Below are 17,823 nucleotides of genomic sequence, written 5' to 3'. Positions count from 1 at the left end.
TGCCTATGTCAAGATTTACTTTGTGCTGCAGAGTTCTATGGATTTTAACAAATGCAGTGTCATATATCCACCATTCCAAAACCATGAAATAGTTTGACCACCCTAAAAAAAATCCTCTGTGCTACCAAATCAACCCTCTTCCTTCCCTAAACTCCGTTTCAGTTACATTTCCCTAACAGAGAATGTACTCAACATCCTTGCTTCTCATCCTTTCCCCGACAATATGTTCACATTTATAAACTTATGTAATTCTCACTTCAATCCCGAGTATTTCCTCTTAGCGGATGGTTGAATGAAACTCAGAGAGAACAAGTAGCCTGGTTAAGATCTCACTAAGTGGTGGGGCTGGCACTACAACTTGTGCCTTTTGACTCTTGGTATGATGCTTTTTCTACTACACAACACTGCTTCCTTGTTTCCAGCTGGAAGGGGGATGGTTATGCAGACAGACAAGAAGAGAAGACAGAAATGGTGGTACTGATCATATCTTACATTAATGGAAGCTTTTACACTAAAAATATTGATGTGGAATTCTAGTTCTGGTACTTGGTGAACTGATATCCCAAAAACCTTTCTGTTATAAAATACTCCCAAAGGCAGAATAAATACATTTTAAAAAAATCTTTTTTTTTAAGATTTTATTTATTTGTCAGAGAGAGAGAGAGAGCACAAGCAGGGGGAGCGGAAGGCAAAGGGAGAAGCAGACTCCCTGCTGAGCAAGGAGCCCCACGGGGCTTGATCCCAGGACCCTGGGATCACGACCAGAGCTGAAGGCAGACGCTTAACCGACTGAGCCACCCAGGTGTCCCTAAAAAAAATGTATCTTGTTAAAATACATCACTAAGCCAAACAGAAAGAAAAATTCTTGGAGACCAAAAGCTAGCAAAGGTCCAGAAAGTTGAGTGAGAACTGAAGTGACCAGCTGCCCAAATCCCACAATGTATAAAAAATGTATCACAAAAACTTATCGAAAGAAACTCAACCTCGTTTTAACATTAGAAAATATATTTAGGCAATTCACCACATTATCAGATTAAAGGAAAAAAATTATATTATTATCTCAGCAGATACGGAGAAAGTAGTTGATTAAATTCAACACCCATTCATGATTAACAATCAAATATACAGGACTTTTAGGACATATGGAATGGAAGAGAATTTCATTAATCTGATAAAGGGTAGTTACCAAAAACTTACAATGTTATCCTAATGGCGAAATATTAGAAGTATTCTGTTTATAAACATGAATAAAACAAGAATGTCCATTATCACTGGTTTTATTCAGCAATGCATTAGAGGTTCTGGCCAGCACAGTAAGAAAAGTGTAATAAATGGTAATATTTGAGAAGGAAGCAATAAAACTGTCACAGTTTCCTGAGGACATGATTATCTACATAGAAAAATCCCCCAAACCTTATGAATGACTTTTTTTTTTATACAAATGACAATTATTACTACTAAAGATAAAGTCTGGCAAGGTTGCTAAATAAAAGACCAATATACAAAAAGAAAATTTGCATTTTTATGTACTAGCAAAAATATAGTTAGAAAATCTAATTTAAAAATTTACCATTTATAACACTGACCAAAAATATAATGTATTTAGGAAGTTTGAAATATGCAAATCCTTTAAGAAAAAAATTAAAGAACTTCATTGAAAGACACTACAGATCTAAATAAATGGAGAGACATATGGTCTTCACAAGTAGGATAATTTGATATGGTAAAGATATTAGTTCTCTTCAAGTTGATATACAGATTGAATGCTATACCAATCAAAATTCCAATAAGGTTTTTTTGTGGAACTGAAGCTGATTTAAAAAGGTATATGAAAATGCAAATGGCAAAAAAAAGATACTCCTGAGAAAAAGGAATAAGGTAGAAGAGTTGCCCTACCAGCTCTCAAGCCTTACTACAAAAGTGGTTAGGTATTAGCCTAGGAACAGAAATAGAACAATAGAACAGAAAACAGGGCCTAGAAACAGACCCAACTATGAATGTAAACTTGATATACAGTTTACAGAGGAAATGAGGGCCCTTCAAAAATGGTTTTGGGACAAGTGGTTATTCGTGTAGAAAAAAAATTAGGGGTAATAAATGGGTGTTTGTTTAAGCTGCTAAGTTTGTGGTAATTTGTTACACAGCAATAGAAAAGAAATACACTCTTTAACATGTATACCAGGAGACAGGTTTAAGGATGTCCATAGCAATACCTTTCTAGGAATAAAAAACTTGAAAGAAACAAAAGCCCAGCCAATAGAAAATGGATAAATTATAGTAAATTCATACAATGAAATACTATATAGCAGTAAAAATAAATGAAATGAACTATAGGTACTCTGTCAAGTATTAATGAAACATTGAAGAAAAAATAGGCAAGTTGTAGAAGAGTACATATATATAGAATGATTCAATTTATATGATGTTCAATAACACTCAAAACTTAACAATATTTTATTTTAAAGAGGAAAGAGGGATCTGGGAACCAGGAGAGGCGCAGAGGAGATGTCAAAGTTGTAGGTAATGTTCCGGGTCTTTTTTATTAATTGATGATAAATATATGGGTATTCATTTTATAATTATTATTATATATTATGCTATATTATCTATACATGTTTTTAAATAATAATTTAAAAATAAGAATGGTTTACAAACTTTACTATCAACCTCTAAACCTAAATCTTTCTGGATTTTATATATGCATGAATGTACTTCATGTTCAAACAAATATGAAAATATACAAAGAAAAGGAAACATAAGAATCAAACATATGGTCAAAAGCCTAAACAATTTAAAAATAAATTTCCAAATGTGATTCTCACCTCTAAACTACACCAATTACCTGCTAAATGGTCTATTTCACTCTTGTTCTTAAAGGGAATGTCCTATCACTAATGATTTTTCCATCAAATTACCATGGTCCCACATGCTCTGACTCCTGACCCTCTGGGATCTGATTTTATTTCCCTCTTTCCACATGTCCTAACCACAGAACAGATCCTAACATTCCTTAGCATTAATGTCTAAAAAGCTGATGTGTACATTTAATAAAATGTAGGTATTGCTTCATAGACATCGAATCATAAGTAGTTCCCTGTTTTCCATTTGTTCTGGGGAATTTAGGAATGCTTATTTGTGGTTCTGCTTAACATCATTTCACTTGAATCTTTTCTTCACTGTTAATATCCACTACATTAGAAGTCTTATCAACTCTACTTCCAAAATACATCTTGAATCTGTTCACTTCGTTCCATTTCTCCTGCTACCATTCCAGTCCAAACACTATCATTTCTTACCTGGACCAACTTAACAGCCACCTGTCTCCTTGCTTCCATTCTTGTCTCCCCACAGTACATTCTCCACACTATAGATATAAAGATTTTATTACAACACAAATTAGATCATGTCACTCTCCTCCTTCAAATCCTCCTTTGGCTTCCTATTACAACAGAATAAAATCCAAAATTCCCTCTAGCCTACCTCTCCAGGTTCATCTCTCTCATGCACACTAAAGAGCCACATTGGCCTGACAGTTTTAGAAAAAAAACAAGGTTGTTATTGCCTTGCAGACCCTGCATTCAAGCATCTTGCTGCCTGGACTACTCTAACCTCAGTTCTTTGCAGACTGACCCATCCTCATCATTCAGGGCTCAGCTCAAAAGTCCAAGCTCCAAAAAAAAAAAAAAATAGTTCCCAGCAGTACATGAAAATAATTACATGCTGAATGAATGACTTCCTGTGGTTTTTGTTCAAATTTGTCTCTGAACAAATGTTCAAGTTTAATAACCTGAATGCTTTATTCCGTTATACTATGCTTCTTTAAACAAAGTATATGAACAAAAAGCATTTTATTAACTTCTGAATTCACATCTCTTCTTGTCTTTAAAATATCATGGTAGGGGCACCTGGCTGGCTCAGACAGTAGAGCACATGATCTTGATCTTGGGATCATGAGTTAGAGCCCCAAGGTGAAAGTAGAGATTACTTAAAAAAAAAAAATTAAAAAAACGTATTTTTAAAAATATCATGGTAAAAATGGTTAAGTATTCTGTAAACACATAGGCACAGACTGAAAAAAAAAAACACCAAAAAAACAATGTTTGTTTTTTGTCCCAAATTGAAAAGTTATTTTCAAATTCTAAGCTAGGGATATCTATGCATGCCATTTTACCTTCAACAAATGGAAAAAATATCTACTTCTAAAGGTAGAACTGTTGGGGATTTAAGTTTTTAAAAAGTTATTTCTTCTTGGGGCACCTGGGTGGCTCAGTTGGTTAAGCGACTGCCTTCGGCTCAGGTCATGATCCTGGGTTCCTGGGATCAAGTCCCGCATCAGGCTCCCTGCTGGGCCAGAAGCCTGCTTCTCCCTCTCCCACGCCCCCTCCTTGTGTTCCCCCTCATGCTGTCTCTCTGTCAATTAAATAAATAAATAAAATCTTTTTTTTTTAAAAAAAGGTTATTTCTTCTTATGAACATTGTGGTTTCCTACTGATTTAAAGAATAAAGGGAGAATAAATCTGCATGTACATTAAAGGTTTTAGTTGCCAATTATAGATTCTATATATTGTCCTTAGAATAGTCCATTTATTCAACATACATATGCATCCTTAGGATACTGCCTAAAATGTGGTCAAGGCATATGTATGTTGAATGAATGAATGGACTACTCTAAAAACAGTATGGTGGGGGGCACCTGGCTGCCTCAGTGGGTAGAACATGCAACTCTTGATCTTGGGGTTGTGAGTTCAAGCCCCACTTTGGGAATAGAGCCTACTCAAAAAAAAAGAATAAAAACAAAATGTTGGAAACACAGACAAACAATTCTAATATAGTGCTGCAACCAATGTATGCAGAGTAACGTGTTAGAAGAGGCAAGACTAAAATTAAAGTGATGGGGTCAGGAAAAGTGTGAGTGGAACTGCGATACCTGGGATGAGTCATGAAATAAACAGATAAGAGAAGGAAAGAAAGGGAGCTCCAAAGAAAATTTGAGACGCAAAGATACATTGGCTTGAGTAAGTGAGCAACATGTCAGAACCTCAATAGCAAATGTTAAGGATGGACAAAGAAATATGGCTGAAAGTGTGGGTAAGTATGCAGATAACAGTGCCCTGTACACTACATTAAGGGATTCAGATTTTGTCTTACAAGGAACCTACACAGACCCCGAGGGATTTGTAGACGTAGCCCCAAGGCTATGTTTCTCTTAGAGAAATCTTTTATTTTCAACTTGATAAAAATCAAAACCAAAAACATTTTTTAAAAGGATACTTTGGATCATCTGAATGGCCACCTTTTTATTGATTACTGTCGTAAGATTTCAGTTCACATGTTTGTGTTTAGCAGTGCACTGGCAAACAACTGGTACCATTTGTCATTGGCACCGGTTAATGAGAAAGAAATGGGAACTACTTTATGTAAATGATGGTGTTTGACAAGTGAAGGTCAAATGAAATCACGACACACTGAACAAAGGAAAGCTTTGCAGTGGTTTAAATAAAGAAAAGAGATGAAGGCATTGAGTAATCTCAACACAAGTACAAAACGGACAGGCCTTTTGTAAGGAAATTATGCTATGGAGGACGGTGAACATTTGCTTTTGGAGTGTATTAGGTCCAGCAAAAAGAGTCTCATTCGTAAAGAATAAGTATTCATTTGAATTTATTTGTTTTATTTGTGCTTCATTTAACTTATAACTGGGAGTTATAGTTGTATAAGATATACAACATAAGGAGTTTATATATAGTTTTATATTTGCATATATTTAACATACTGAAAATATTTTAAGTTAACAACAGAGAATCCTGGGTATCTACTCAGGCTTGAGAAATTCTGTTCTGGGTGACTGGGAGCCACTGAAAGATTTTAATAAGGAAATGACAGATTCGTGCTTTAGAAAAATCACTCTAGCAGCCGTATGGAGGGTTGAATTGAAAGTACTTAAGCAAGGCAGGAAGGAGGCTACTTAATATAATAATGTGATAAAATGGTGAGGCCCTAAATTACTTAGGTGATACAAAAAGGAGATGGATAGGAGTTAGAATCTAAAGGACTTGGTTGTGGGTGAGAAAAGGATGGTATCCAGGATGACTTCTGGGTGAGTTGGTGGTAAGATAAACACCACAGGAAGACAAACAAGTGAGGGTGAAGAGGAATGAGAAAAGAGAGATGATGAATTTAAGTCAGCAATGATTTGAATTTCATTTCATCCAAAGAAAATCCAGTTCTCTTTTCTGGGTCCCAGTTTTCTCAGTGACAGCTGCATTCATGAATTACCAAATTAACTATTATAGCGCGCTCTAAAAATACACATAGCACTCCACAGTATGCTGTAAATAAGTCATGAAAAATCAGCAAAAGCCCAGGCCCTGAAGGAAATTCAGCAGGGTGAAAAAGAGATGTGACAAATTTTTACTAAACACTTCAATTGTGACCCAACGCACTCACCCAGTATTGCACTCTGCTGTCAGTCAGAGGCGATCACTCCCTTGCCCACATAGGAACAAGAGGTAGCACGCCCGAGCTCACGTGGCAGATACAAAGACACCACTCTCAAGGGACGTGCAAAGCGAGGGGGCACACCTACTGCACGATTACTGAAAACGTAGTGTAGTGGGAACTTTGATCCTACAGGCAGGGGTAGTTGACAAAGTTACCTTTTACTTAGCTAAAGGAATCAACGTGGAATACCTTAGTCTGATAAGAATGTAAACATTTCCTATTTTATTACCAAAAAAAGGAAAAAAAAAAGGCGAGAGGAAGGAAAACGCAGCAATTATCGCAAAAACAGCCTGTGTCCCCGCAGGCCACAGAAGGGCGAGCTCTGGAGGAGTAATTCAGCCCTAGTTTGGTGGGGATGCCAGCATCTTCCACCACTTATCTTCCACCACCACAATAGCATAATGTTTATAGACCCAAAATGTTTAACCGTCAACCTCATCCACAATGTCCAACGTGCGACTTAAGGGAAAGCCGCGGGGCGTACCTTTAGCACGAATGCTGCTTTGGGGAGGGGGGGAGTCGCACTCCACACAGCGCCCTCTCGGCACCCGGTCAGCGCCTCCCAGAACGAAAGTCGGGAGCTGATGGGCGTGAGCGTACCGGGGCTGCACGGTTCGCACAGTAAACCAACGCCAAGAGCCGGCAGCACAGCGCCTGGGTGCTCTGCCCCGCGCCGCGCGCAGAGCAGGAAAAGGCCGCCTGCTGCACAGCGCAGTCTCCGCCGGGCCGGAGGAGGCGAGGTCGGGCGGGGCCACGGCTGGTTGGAGGCGGGGCCGGCTCAAGACTCTCTTCCCGCCGCCTGATGGGAACTGTAGTTCTGGGAACTAGCCAGGCTCCCTCAAAGGGCTCTGGGAACTACACTTCCCGTTGAGGGAACGGCTCCAGCAGGCCGCGCGTTACGGGGGCGTCACACTACCCGCACCAGCGCTGCAGAGTGTTTGAGGGGCAGGTCGAAGGGGTGTCTTTTCCTTCACTCTGCGCTCAGGCGGTGCCGATTCCGCCTTATCTCGCCCCACGGCCGTGCGCTCATTGCCCGGCTCCCGGTGTCAGCTTTTCCTGAGTCCTTCAAGGAGTTGGGGCCTGGAGGTTCGGAGGTAACGGCTGCTGCCTTGCGCGGGAGCGAGGGGCGCTCCCCTCTTCAGCCCAGCCAACCCCGCACCCGGCCCTTGCCTCCATGGGCCCAACTCGGAAACCCAACGTGTGCCGCCAGCTGAGTCGCCGGGCGCTGGGCTTCTTCTCGCGGGACGCAGGCGTGGTGCAGAGGACGAACCTGGGCATCCTGAGGGCGCTGGTGTGCCAGGTGATCGTCGGCGGCTGGGAATGGGGCCAAGGGCAGCGGGGCGACTGGCGGCCAAGCCTCCTGCCGGGGTGCAGTTTTTAAGTGTTAGAGCCTCCTTTTAAGAAGATCACATGTGATGAGCAGGGAATCCAGGCCCTGAACCTGGGGAATTAGTAAATAGCTATTAATAGAACCGCCAGATGCTTTTAGTTTTAAGCTTCTTATGTCTTCCTGCAAACGATCTTCCTAAAATTTGGTTACCCGGCTTAACACGTGAGCGCAGAGTGAGGAAGGTAGGAACATAATGTTTTAAATAGCGTACGTGAAATTACTTTGAAAACTGACTGTAGATTTAACTATCCCACTTAAAATTGGTGCACGGTAGAGACTTATGAATTATTCCCTAAACCAAAATTCCTTGTGTCTTTCAGGAAAGTACTAAATTTAAGAATGTGTGGACAACTCATTCCAAGTCACCTATAGCCTATGAGAGAGGAAGAATATATTTTGACAATTATCGGTGCTGTGTCAGCAGGTATCTTTTTGATGAACATTTTTGCTGTAATTCACCTCATTGTTAATCTTAACTAATTTTTATAGAACCACATGCTATATCAGTGCTTAATGAAATAGGAGAATGGAAAAATGAGCCCAAAATAAGTATAGGTAATAAAATGGGTTGTAATTTTAAAATCTTGTTAAATCCAAAGTTAGAGATTTCATCTTTGCAAATACCAATTTACTTTATAGTGCGGGCAAAATGATGGGTTGCTCAGGGTATGGAAGAGTGTCTTATTACGCTTAGAAGATATCAGAGTCAAGGGAGCCAGGTATCTAATAATTAGATGCTGCTTTACAGAATAATTTCTTTTTTTTTTAAGATGTTTATTTATTTATTTGAGAGAGAGACACAGAGATAGCTAGAGAGACCACGAGCAGGGAGGAGAGGGAGAAGCAGTCTCCCCGCTGAGCGGAGAACCCCCATGCGATGCCCGATGGCTCAATCCCAGGACCCTGGGATCATGACCTGAGCCACCCAGGCGCCCCTAGAGAATTTCTGTTTTGTTTTGGAAGTACTTGCATTTTTTTTGTTTGTTTTAAAAGAAAAATTTCAAACTTGCTTCAAAGAGAGTAGTATAGTGAACCTCCATATACTCATTACTAGATTCAAAAGTGATTCAGATTTTGCTGCGTTTGCTTATCTATCCCATTGTCCCCCTTTCCTTGACCTTTTTATAGACTAAGTATTTTAAAGCATATTAGAAACACCATGCCATACTTAAGTTTGCTTCTCTAAAAAATAGACTTTTTTTCTTTCTCTTAATACCTTTATTAAGATATAATTCACATACTATACATTTCACCCATTTAAAGTATACAGTTTAATGGTTTTTAGTTTATTGAAATTCATATTCAATGATAGGAATTTTGGTGAACCATTGTGGTTCATATAGGCAGCCATCACTACAGTTAACATTTGCATCACCTCAAAAAGAAATCCTATTCCATTTTAGCTATAGTCCCATCAATCTTCAACAGACTTTCTGTCTCTATAGATGCACCTGTTCTGGACATTTCATATAAATTGAATCACATAGTGTGTGGTCTTTTGTGATTGACTTTTTAGTAGAATTACCAGTTTATTATAAAGGGATATAATTCAAGAACAGCCAGATAGAAGAGATATGTAGGTATGTGGGAAGGGGCATGGAATATCCATGCTCTGAGCATACTACTGTTCCTAAATCTCTACGTGTTCACCAACCTAGAAGCTTCTCTCCTTTGGTAATATGTACATTTAGTGCTATTCTTTTCCCTCAAGCACTGCTTTGCAGCATCCCACAAATGTTTATATATTTTATTCATCTTCATTTTGTTAAAAATATTTTAAAATTTCTCTTGAGACTTCTTTGACCCATGTGTTAATTAGAATTGTGTTGTTTAATCTCCAGATCTTTTGGGATTTTCCAGCTTTCTGTTATTGACTTCTAATTTATTTCCACTGTGGTCTGAAAGCATACTTTGTATTACTTCTGCTCTTTTAATTTTGTAAAGGTGTGTTTTATGGCCCAGATTATGGTCTCTCTTGGTGAATTTCATGTGAGCTTGAGAAGAATGTGTCTTCCGCTGTTTTTTATCGGATGAAGTATTGTATAGATGTCAGTCAGATCCAGTTGATTGATAGTACTGTTCAGTTCAGCTATATCCTTACTGACTTTCTGCTTGCTGGATCTACCAGTTACTGACAGATGTGTTGAAGTCTCCAACTATAATAGTAGATTTGTTTCTCCTTGTGCTCTGTCAGTTTTTATCTCACATGTTGTTAGATGCACACACATTAAGGATTTTTTATGTCTTCTTGGAGAAATGACCCCTTTATCATATGTAATGCTACTGTTTATCACTGATAATTTTTATTGTGGAAGTCAACTTTGTCTAAAATTAATATAGCTACTCCAGCTTTCCTTTGATTAGTATCTGTGTGGTATATCTTTCTCCATTCCTTTACTGTAATCTGTGTGTTTATATTTGAAATGGGTTTCTTATAGATATCATGTATTTGAGTCTTGTTTTTTTATCCACTCTGACAGTCTCTGCCTTTTAATAGGTATATTTAGATCATTCACATTTAAAGTGATTATTGATATAGTTGGTTTAATACACTCCCATATTTATAACTATTTTCTATTCATTGCCTTTTGTTCTTTTTTGGTCTTTCATTCTTTTTTATGTCTTCTCTGCTTTTAATTGTTTTATATGATTCCATTTTCTTTCTATTTTAGCATATCAATTATACTTCTTTTTAAAAATTTTTAATGGTTGCCTCAGACCTTGTAACACATTTACAACTAATCTAAATCACTCTCAAGTAGCACTATACCTCTACATGGGTAGTGTAGTTACCTTATAATAGAGTATTTCTAATTGCTCCCTCCTGCCTTTTATAATGTTGATGCCATTCTTTTTATCCATAAGCTATATTCACTGAATACGTTGTTGCTGTTATTATTATGAACAGATTTTTATCTGTTAAATCAATTAAGAATAAGAAAAATAGGGCGCATGGGTGGCTCAGTCATTAAGCTTCTGCCTTCGGCTCAGGTCATGATCTCAGGGTCCTGGGATCGAGCCCCACATCAGGCTCCCTGCTCGGCGGGAGGCCTGCTTCTCCCTCTCCCACTCCCCCTGCTTGTGTTCCTTCTCTCGGTGTGTCTCTCTGTCAAATAAATAAAAATCTTAAAAAAAATAAGAAAAATAAAGGATTTTATTTTATCTTTATTTATTCCTTTTCTTTTATTTATTTATTTGAGAGAGAGAAAGAGCACATGTGGGCACACATGAGCAGGGGGAAGGGCAGAAGGCAAGGGAGAGAATCTCAAGCAGACTCCCTGCTGAGTGTGGAGCTGGATTCTGGGCATGATCCTGAGATCATGACCTGAGCCACTTAACCAACTGAGTCACACATGTGCCCCTATTTATTCCTTTTCTAACATTCTTCCTTTTTTAAGGTAGATCTGAGTTTCTGACCTATATAATTTTTCTTCTTTTTGAAGAACTTTTTTGAACATTTCTTGAAAGGCAGATCCACTGGCAACACATTCCCTCGATTTTTGTTTGAGAAAACCTGATTTCTTTTTGACTTTTGAAGGATAACTTCTCGGGATACAAAATTCTAGATTGGTTGGGTGTGATATAATGATTTATAAGAAATATATATTTGGATGTGATGTGATGAGCACTAGGTGTTATATGCAACTAATGAATCATTGAACATTATATCAAAAACTAATGATGTACTATATGTTGTCTAATTGAATTTAAATTAAAAAAAATCTATATTGGGTCATTCAGGTGACAAAAATATTTTTCTCAGATATATTTGCTCTTCATCTACAGTTCCTGAAAATGCTTTAGACCCATAAAAGTGAAGTACATGCCTTGTTATTAATGAAGGTAACTTTCAGACCCCACCCAAGTGTAAGGGCTTGTTGCCTAGAGAACCAAACATGTGATTAGAGGGTTGGAACTTTCATTCCCAACCCTGGACTTCCAGGCAACAGAGGGGAGCTGGTGGTTGAATCAGCCGCTGGCCAATGACTTTGTACAACTATACAGTGAAGCCTCCATAAAACCTCAAGAGGACTGGATTTAAAGAGCTCTGGATTGGTGAACACTTGGAGATGTGGGGAGAGTGACTTGCCTGGAGAGGGCATGGATATACCTTTTCCAGTGTACCTCTTCATCTAGGTGTTGATTTGTATTCTTTATCATATCCTTTAAAAACTGGTAAACATAAGTAAATGTTTCCCGGAGTTCTGTGAGCCACTATATCAAAGTAAAAGAAACTAAGGAGAAGATCGTTGGAACCCCAGTCTGTAGCCCATGGGTCAGAAACACAGGTAACAGCCTGGGGGCTTGATGACTGGCATCTGAAGTGGGGGGTGGAGGGCAGTCTGGTTGGACTGAAAACCTGTGGAATCTGATGCTATCTCCTAGTAGATAGTGTAAGAATTGAGTTGAGTTGTCCAACACTCTACTGGTGTCTGAGAATTGCTTGGTGTTGTGTGTGGGAGATCCCCTCCCCCCATATTGGAATTGGGTCTCGGAGTCTTAAAGACTGTGGGTGGGGGTTGTTTCATCACTTTAAATATTTTACTTCACTCTATTTTCTTGCATGTTTTTTGAAGAGAAGTCCAATGTAACTTGGAACTTATCCTGTTCTTCTTTAGATAACGTGCTTTTTCCCCTCTGGCTTCTTTCAAGATGTTCTCTTTATTTTTGATTTTCTATACTTAGAATAGTATGTACCTGGGTATAGGTTTTTTGGTGTTTATCCTCCTTGGTGTTCTGTAAGCTTTTTGGATTTGTGGGTTGGTGTCAGTGATTAATTCTGAAAAATTCTCAGCCATTATTATTTCAAGTATTTCTTCTGTTCTCTTTTTCTTATCCTTTTAGTATTCCCGTTATGTGTATATTACACCTGTTCTCATTGTCCCTCAGTTCTAGAATACTGTGTTCTGCTTTTATCATTTTTTGTTGTTGTTGTTCTAGTTTAGGAAGTTTCTGTTGACATATCTTCAAGTTTACCAGTCTTTCCTTGGCTGTGTCCAGTCTACTTATGAGCCCATCAAAAACATTCTTCATTTGTATGGAGTTTTGATTTTTAGCATTTCCTTTTGATTTTTTTTTAAGATTTTATTTATTTATTTGACACAGAGAGAGAGAACAAGCAGGGGGAGCAGCAGGCAGAAGGAGAGGGAGAAACAGGCTCCTCGCTGAGCCAAGGAGGTTCTGATGTTTGCTTTGTCTCTTCAGTCTTTGCATTTTGCATTTTAGCATGCCTTGTAATTTTTTGTTGGAAGTTGTATGTGATGTAAAAGGAATTGCGGTAAATGGGTCTTTGGAGTGAGGTTTTATGTTTATCTGGCGAAGGACTAGGTTATGTATGTTGTTGCTGAAGCAGTAGGTGTCAGGGGCCAAAATTTCCTCTAGTGTCCTTGTTTTTGTTTGCCTGGTACTGATTCCAGTGGCTTACTTCTGGTAAGCTGTGATTCTTGGTATTCACTTCTCTTACTAGTTTTGGGGACAGCAGTATGCTCTGTGATCTTAAATCTCTGATGGAACTAAAAACAGTTGTTGATATTTTTTGTTCAGGTTTTTTTCTTGTGAGGACAGGAGTGATGATTTCTAAGTTCTTTACATGTAGGATCAGAAACCAGAAGTTAGAGAAGATAGTTTGAGATTTGTTCTGACCTGAGGAGGGATCCTGCCAACAGTCTTTTTCTGATTCTCTCTGACAAATTAGCCAGCCTACAATTTAGCCTGTATGGCCAGTGAATCTACAGATTTCTTCCCATTTGCCTTTCACCACAAACTCCACTGTTATAGAGAGTGCTCTCAGGCTAGAACTTCTCTACACTCTGTTGCAAATGAAGTCAGGTCCTCTGGGAAGGGAATAGGGCTATCTGCTTTACAGCCGGCTTCTTCCCCCCAGGCAAAATATTCAAGCTGAGGCTTTAGAGTTGGTGGTACTGGGGTGGGGGTGGGGAATCAATGGCATGCTTCTCTCTGAGTGACTCCCTACTCTAAAAGCTGATGACCTGAAGTTAAAGCAAACATAGCCTGAGATTTTCTTGCCTCTCTTAATGTGGAACCACTGCTTTATGAGGTGGGCTAAGGGTAATCAGAGCCTCTGTATTCTTAGGCATGCCACGCCCAAGGTAGAGTTGGGGCTAGGTGGAAGAAGGGAGCCCTACTTTTTGACTACACTCACCCAGGACTCAGCCCCAACAACCAGCAGTTGGGAGCTACATGAGAAGTGCTGTCATCCTGGTCCCCCAAGAAAGTGGCCCACTGGGAGCTTGGGGTAGAGGGAGTCCTGTGCTCTTGGCTATACCAGTCTGGAGTAGTTTTCATCTTGCTGAGCTAAGAACAGATGGAAGGAGCACATCCTAGATCAGACATCATAGACTCTCACTATTCTTACTGAACTCTAGTAGATTTTTTGGAATAAATGTTTCTTTGTTTGCTGTATGCCCCTAGGACCATTTCCAGAGACTTTAAATAGTTGTCCTTTTATAGTTTTCACCAGTTTTCCTGGAGAGCATGCCCATAGAGCTCCTCATGCTGTCATGTTGGAAGTGGATATCTGGACATTTCTTTATATGATCATAATGTCATTACCACACCTAACGAAATTAGTAATAATTCTTTGGTATCATTTAATGCCCATTTCATAACTTACCCAATTTAGAGGTATCTGCTTTAATTAAAAAAAATTTAAATCTGAGTAGGTGGCATTGGTTGGTGTTCTAATAATAAGTAGTTGGAGTTCTTTACTATGGCATTCAGGGGTGTTTTACCCATAGTTTAGAATCACCCAGAGTTTAGAAGTTTGAGCTTGCTTCCATTCCTGTGAAATTCTGTTTGGTTTAAACCTTTGAATCAGAGAACATCAAAAGTGAATAAAATTATCACTCAGAAAATTGTTTCTTTTTTTTTTAAGATTTTTATTTATTTGAGAGAGAGAGCGCAAGCAGGGGGGATTGGCAGAGGGAGAGGGAGAAGCAGGCTCCCCACTGAACAGGGAGCCTGACACGGGGCTCTATCCCAGGACCCTGGTATTAAGACCAGAGCCAAAGGCAGACCCTTAACCAATTGAGCCACCCAGGTGCCCCGAAAATTGTTTCTAAATAGTAGTTTAATTTTAAAGTTAATCAGTTAAAAAAAAAAAGGAAAACATCCATGATCATATCTCAGTAGTAATCAGGGAAGTATAAACTAAAGGTAGGGGACTATTTTTCACATAAAAAATGTTGTGTTCAGTACTGGTAGAGGTACAAACTTGTTCAACCTTTCTGAAAGGGAATTTGGGAGTAAAAACCCCGCAAAGGTATTTCCTTTTTTTACCCACTAATTTTCATCCTAAAATAAAGAGATTCTTTATCTAACTTTCATTTTATAGTATTAGAATAACAGTTTATGGGGCGCCTGGGTGGCTCAGTCGTTAAGCGTCTGCCTTCAGCTCAGGTCATGATCCCAGGTTCCTGGGATCGAGCCCCGCATCATGCTCCCTGCTTGGCGGGAAGCCTGCTTCTCCTTCTCCCACTCCCCCTGCTTGTGTTCCCTCTCTCACTGTGTCTCTCTCTGTCAAGTAAATAAATGAAATCTTAAAAAAAAATAAATAACGTTTATGAACCCCTTGGAATTCAGCAGAGATATTCATAGTAAATGTCCAAGGGTAAAGAAAGAATTCATTATGATCCAATTTTGGAAAATAATCTGCAAGTAAGTATATGTATATAAAGGAAAACCAGAAGGAAATGAACCAAAATGTTAATAATGGTTATTTTTGTAATCTTATATTATTATAATCTACTTTATTTTTCAGATTTTCTATGAATTTTATTGTGAATTTTGTGATCAGAAAAAAAACATTAACATTTAGTTAAGAAAAGGAAAGCAATGGTGCGCCTGGGTGACTCAGTTGGTTGACCGTCTGCCTTCGGCTTGGGTCGTGATCCCAGGGTCCTGGGATCGAGCCCCGCATCAGGCTCCCCGCTCCACAGGAAACCTGCTTCTCCCTTTCCCACTCCCCCTGCTTGTGTTTCCTCTCTCGCTGTGTCTCTCTCTGTCAAATAAATAAATAAAATCTTTAAAAAAAAAAAAAAAGAACAGGAAAGCAAAATAGCAAGTTATATCTTGGTATTCCAAATCTCTGAAAGAAAAAAGTCACTCAGAGCTGAGCAAACACTGTCTCAGTTATCAAGAAGAATAATTGCTCATTTTTCTTTTTTCCCAGCATTGCATCAGAGCCAAGAAAACTTTATGAAATGCCAAAATGTTCCAAATCAGAAAAAATAGAGGATGCATTATTATGGGAATGCCCAGTGGTAAGATTTGTTTTTAGAGTATTTGTTTCTAACACATTTTTAGCCTAAAAGAACTGATTATTGTTAATATATGTAAAAAGGAATAAATCTTAAATATCATAGTGATTCTTGACTCTTGAAAGGAGTCAAGAAGAGAGTATATCCTTTGCTTATTTTTCCTTGTGAAATAATTTCTATTTTTAAAAATTGTACATTAATATTATGAATGTCTTTTAAAAATTTGATGCCATTTGTAAATTTTGAAAACTGGAAAAAGTTATGAACTGGTTAAAAGTTTTATAAGCAATGTAAGGTAGTTTAGAGTTATTCTCAATGTTTAAGAGATCATTCTGATTTAAGAGATCATTCTATCAAAATAAAATATTAATTTAGGCAACAATTATGTTACATGGCTCTTTGAAAGTAAATTCTTGTTAGTTTCCTCCATGAATCTTGTTAGGAAAATAATAAGTCAAAAACAAAAAATAATAGGGGCGCCTGGGTGGCTCAGTTGTTAAGCGTCTGCCTTCAGCTCAGGTCATGATCCCAGAGTCCTGGGATCGAGCCCCGCATCGGGCTCTCTGCACGGCGGAAACCCTGCTTCTCCCTCTCCCACTCCCCCTGCTTGTGTTCCCTCTCTCGCTGTGTCTCTCTCTGTCAAATAAATAAATAAAATCTTTAAAAAATAATAAAAGTAATAAAAAATAAAATAATAGGCTAAACTCATTCCACAAGACAGACCAGCGTTGCCCTGTGTGTATTTTTCAGAAGACTGTTTTAATAAAATGAAAACATCTTATCCTTCCTAGAGGAGTTGGGAGCATTGAGTTGTAGACAAAATAAGTGGGATATTCTGAGCTTAAAAGGTGAAACAAATTTATTTATATAATTACTTCTTAGAGCCTTTAATAATACTATGCAATAATACTAATGTTCATGGTGATTTTGACAACTATATTCCAAAACTCTTTTGATCATAGGACTTCCTTTTTTGAGGTATATTTCTACGTACTGGTTTTCCATGGATCAGTGTTTTAAGAACAGCACTTAGGAAATACTGCAGCAAATTAATCAGGTCTCTGAATCTGGCTGATTGTTTTTTTAGGAAAAATAGAACTTACAATATGGGACCAAAAATAATGTTTAAAGGATAAGAGGCTATGCTTTGAATTTACTATTAAAATTCTTTCTCTCTCTTTTTAAATACTGTTGTTTTTATTTAAATTGCAGTTTTCCTGAGCTGCTGCTTTCTTTTTCCCTAGACATTCTTTTTTTTATTTTTATTTTTATTTTTTTTAAGATTTTATTTATTTATTTGAGAGAGAGAGAATGAGAGATAGAGAGTACGAGAGGGAAGAGGGTCAGAGGGAGAAGCAGACTCCCCGCTGAGCAGGGAGCCCGATGTGGGACTCGATCCTGGGACTCCAGGATCATGACCTGAGCCGAAGGCAGTCGCCCAACCAACTGAGCCACCCAGGCGCCCGACACTTATTCTCTTTAAAAAGAGACATTAAATCTATGTTTTCTTCCCTGATTTCTTATTGAGAGCTGAAAATAACTGTTGTGCCTCCAACATCTAAAGCCTTTTATTTTTTTTTTAAGATTTTATTTATTTATTTGAGAGAGTGAGAGAGAGAGAGCATGAGCCAGGGAAGGGGCAGAGAAGCAGAC

General features: G+C 38.4%; 2 protein-coding genes across 7 annotated transcripts in view; one reads left to right on the top strand and one right to left on the bottom strand.

The window, feature by feature from the left end:
- Positions 1 to 7,191, bottom strand: part of METTL8 (methyltransferase 8, tRNA N3-cytidine) — a 176,702-nt gene extending 169,511 nt beyond the window's left edge. For all 4 annotated transcript variants that reach the window (XR_003612358.2, XM_088021640.1, XM_028123646.2 and 1 more), the window contains exons 1-2: positions 6,986 to 7,191; positions 3,297 to 3,364 (exon numbers count right to left, since the gene is read on the bottom strand). Coding sequence is in view for 3 of the 4 variants with exons in the window: in XM_088021640.1 (XP_087877766.1) it covers positions 3,297 to 3,356 (60 nt within the window). In the remaining variant the exon portion in view is untranslated. The remainder of the gene's footprint in view (positions 1 to 3,296; positions 3,365 to 6,985) is intronic.
- A 163-nt stretch (positions 7,192 to 7,354) lies between these two features.
- DCAF17 (DDB1 and CUL4 associated factor 17) overlaps positions 7,355 to 17,823 on the top strand; it is a 60,827-nt gene continuing 50,358 nt past the window's right edge. For all 3 annotated transcript variants that reach the window (XM_088021639.1, XM_028124813.2, XM_028124820.2), the window contains exons 1-3: positions 7,355 to 7,801; positions 8,212 to 8,315; positions 16,083 to 16,173. In XM_088021639.1, the coding sequence (XP_087877765.1) occupies positions 7,676 to 7,801; positions 8,212 to 8,315; positions 16,083 to 16,173 (321 nt within the window). In that variant the 5' untranslated portion in view covers positions 7,355 to 7,675. The remainder of the gene's footprint in view (positions 7,802 to 8,211; positions 8,316 to 16,082; positions 16,174 to 17,823) is intronic.

This window comes from Eumetopias jubatus, unplaced genomic scaffold, assembly GCF_037043125.1.
Source record: "Eumetopias jubatus isolate StellerSeaLion01/CBP00866 unplaced genomic scaffold, mEumJub1_p1.0 scaffold_3, whole genome shotgun sequence".
Lineage (NCBI taxonomy): Eukaryota > Metazoa > Chordata > Mammalia > Carnivora > Otariidae > Eumetopias > Eumetopias jubatus.
This window is presented reverse-complemented; position numbering and strand designations above follow the sequence as displayed.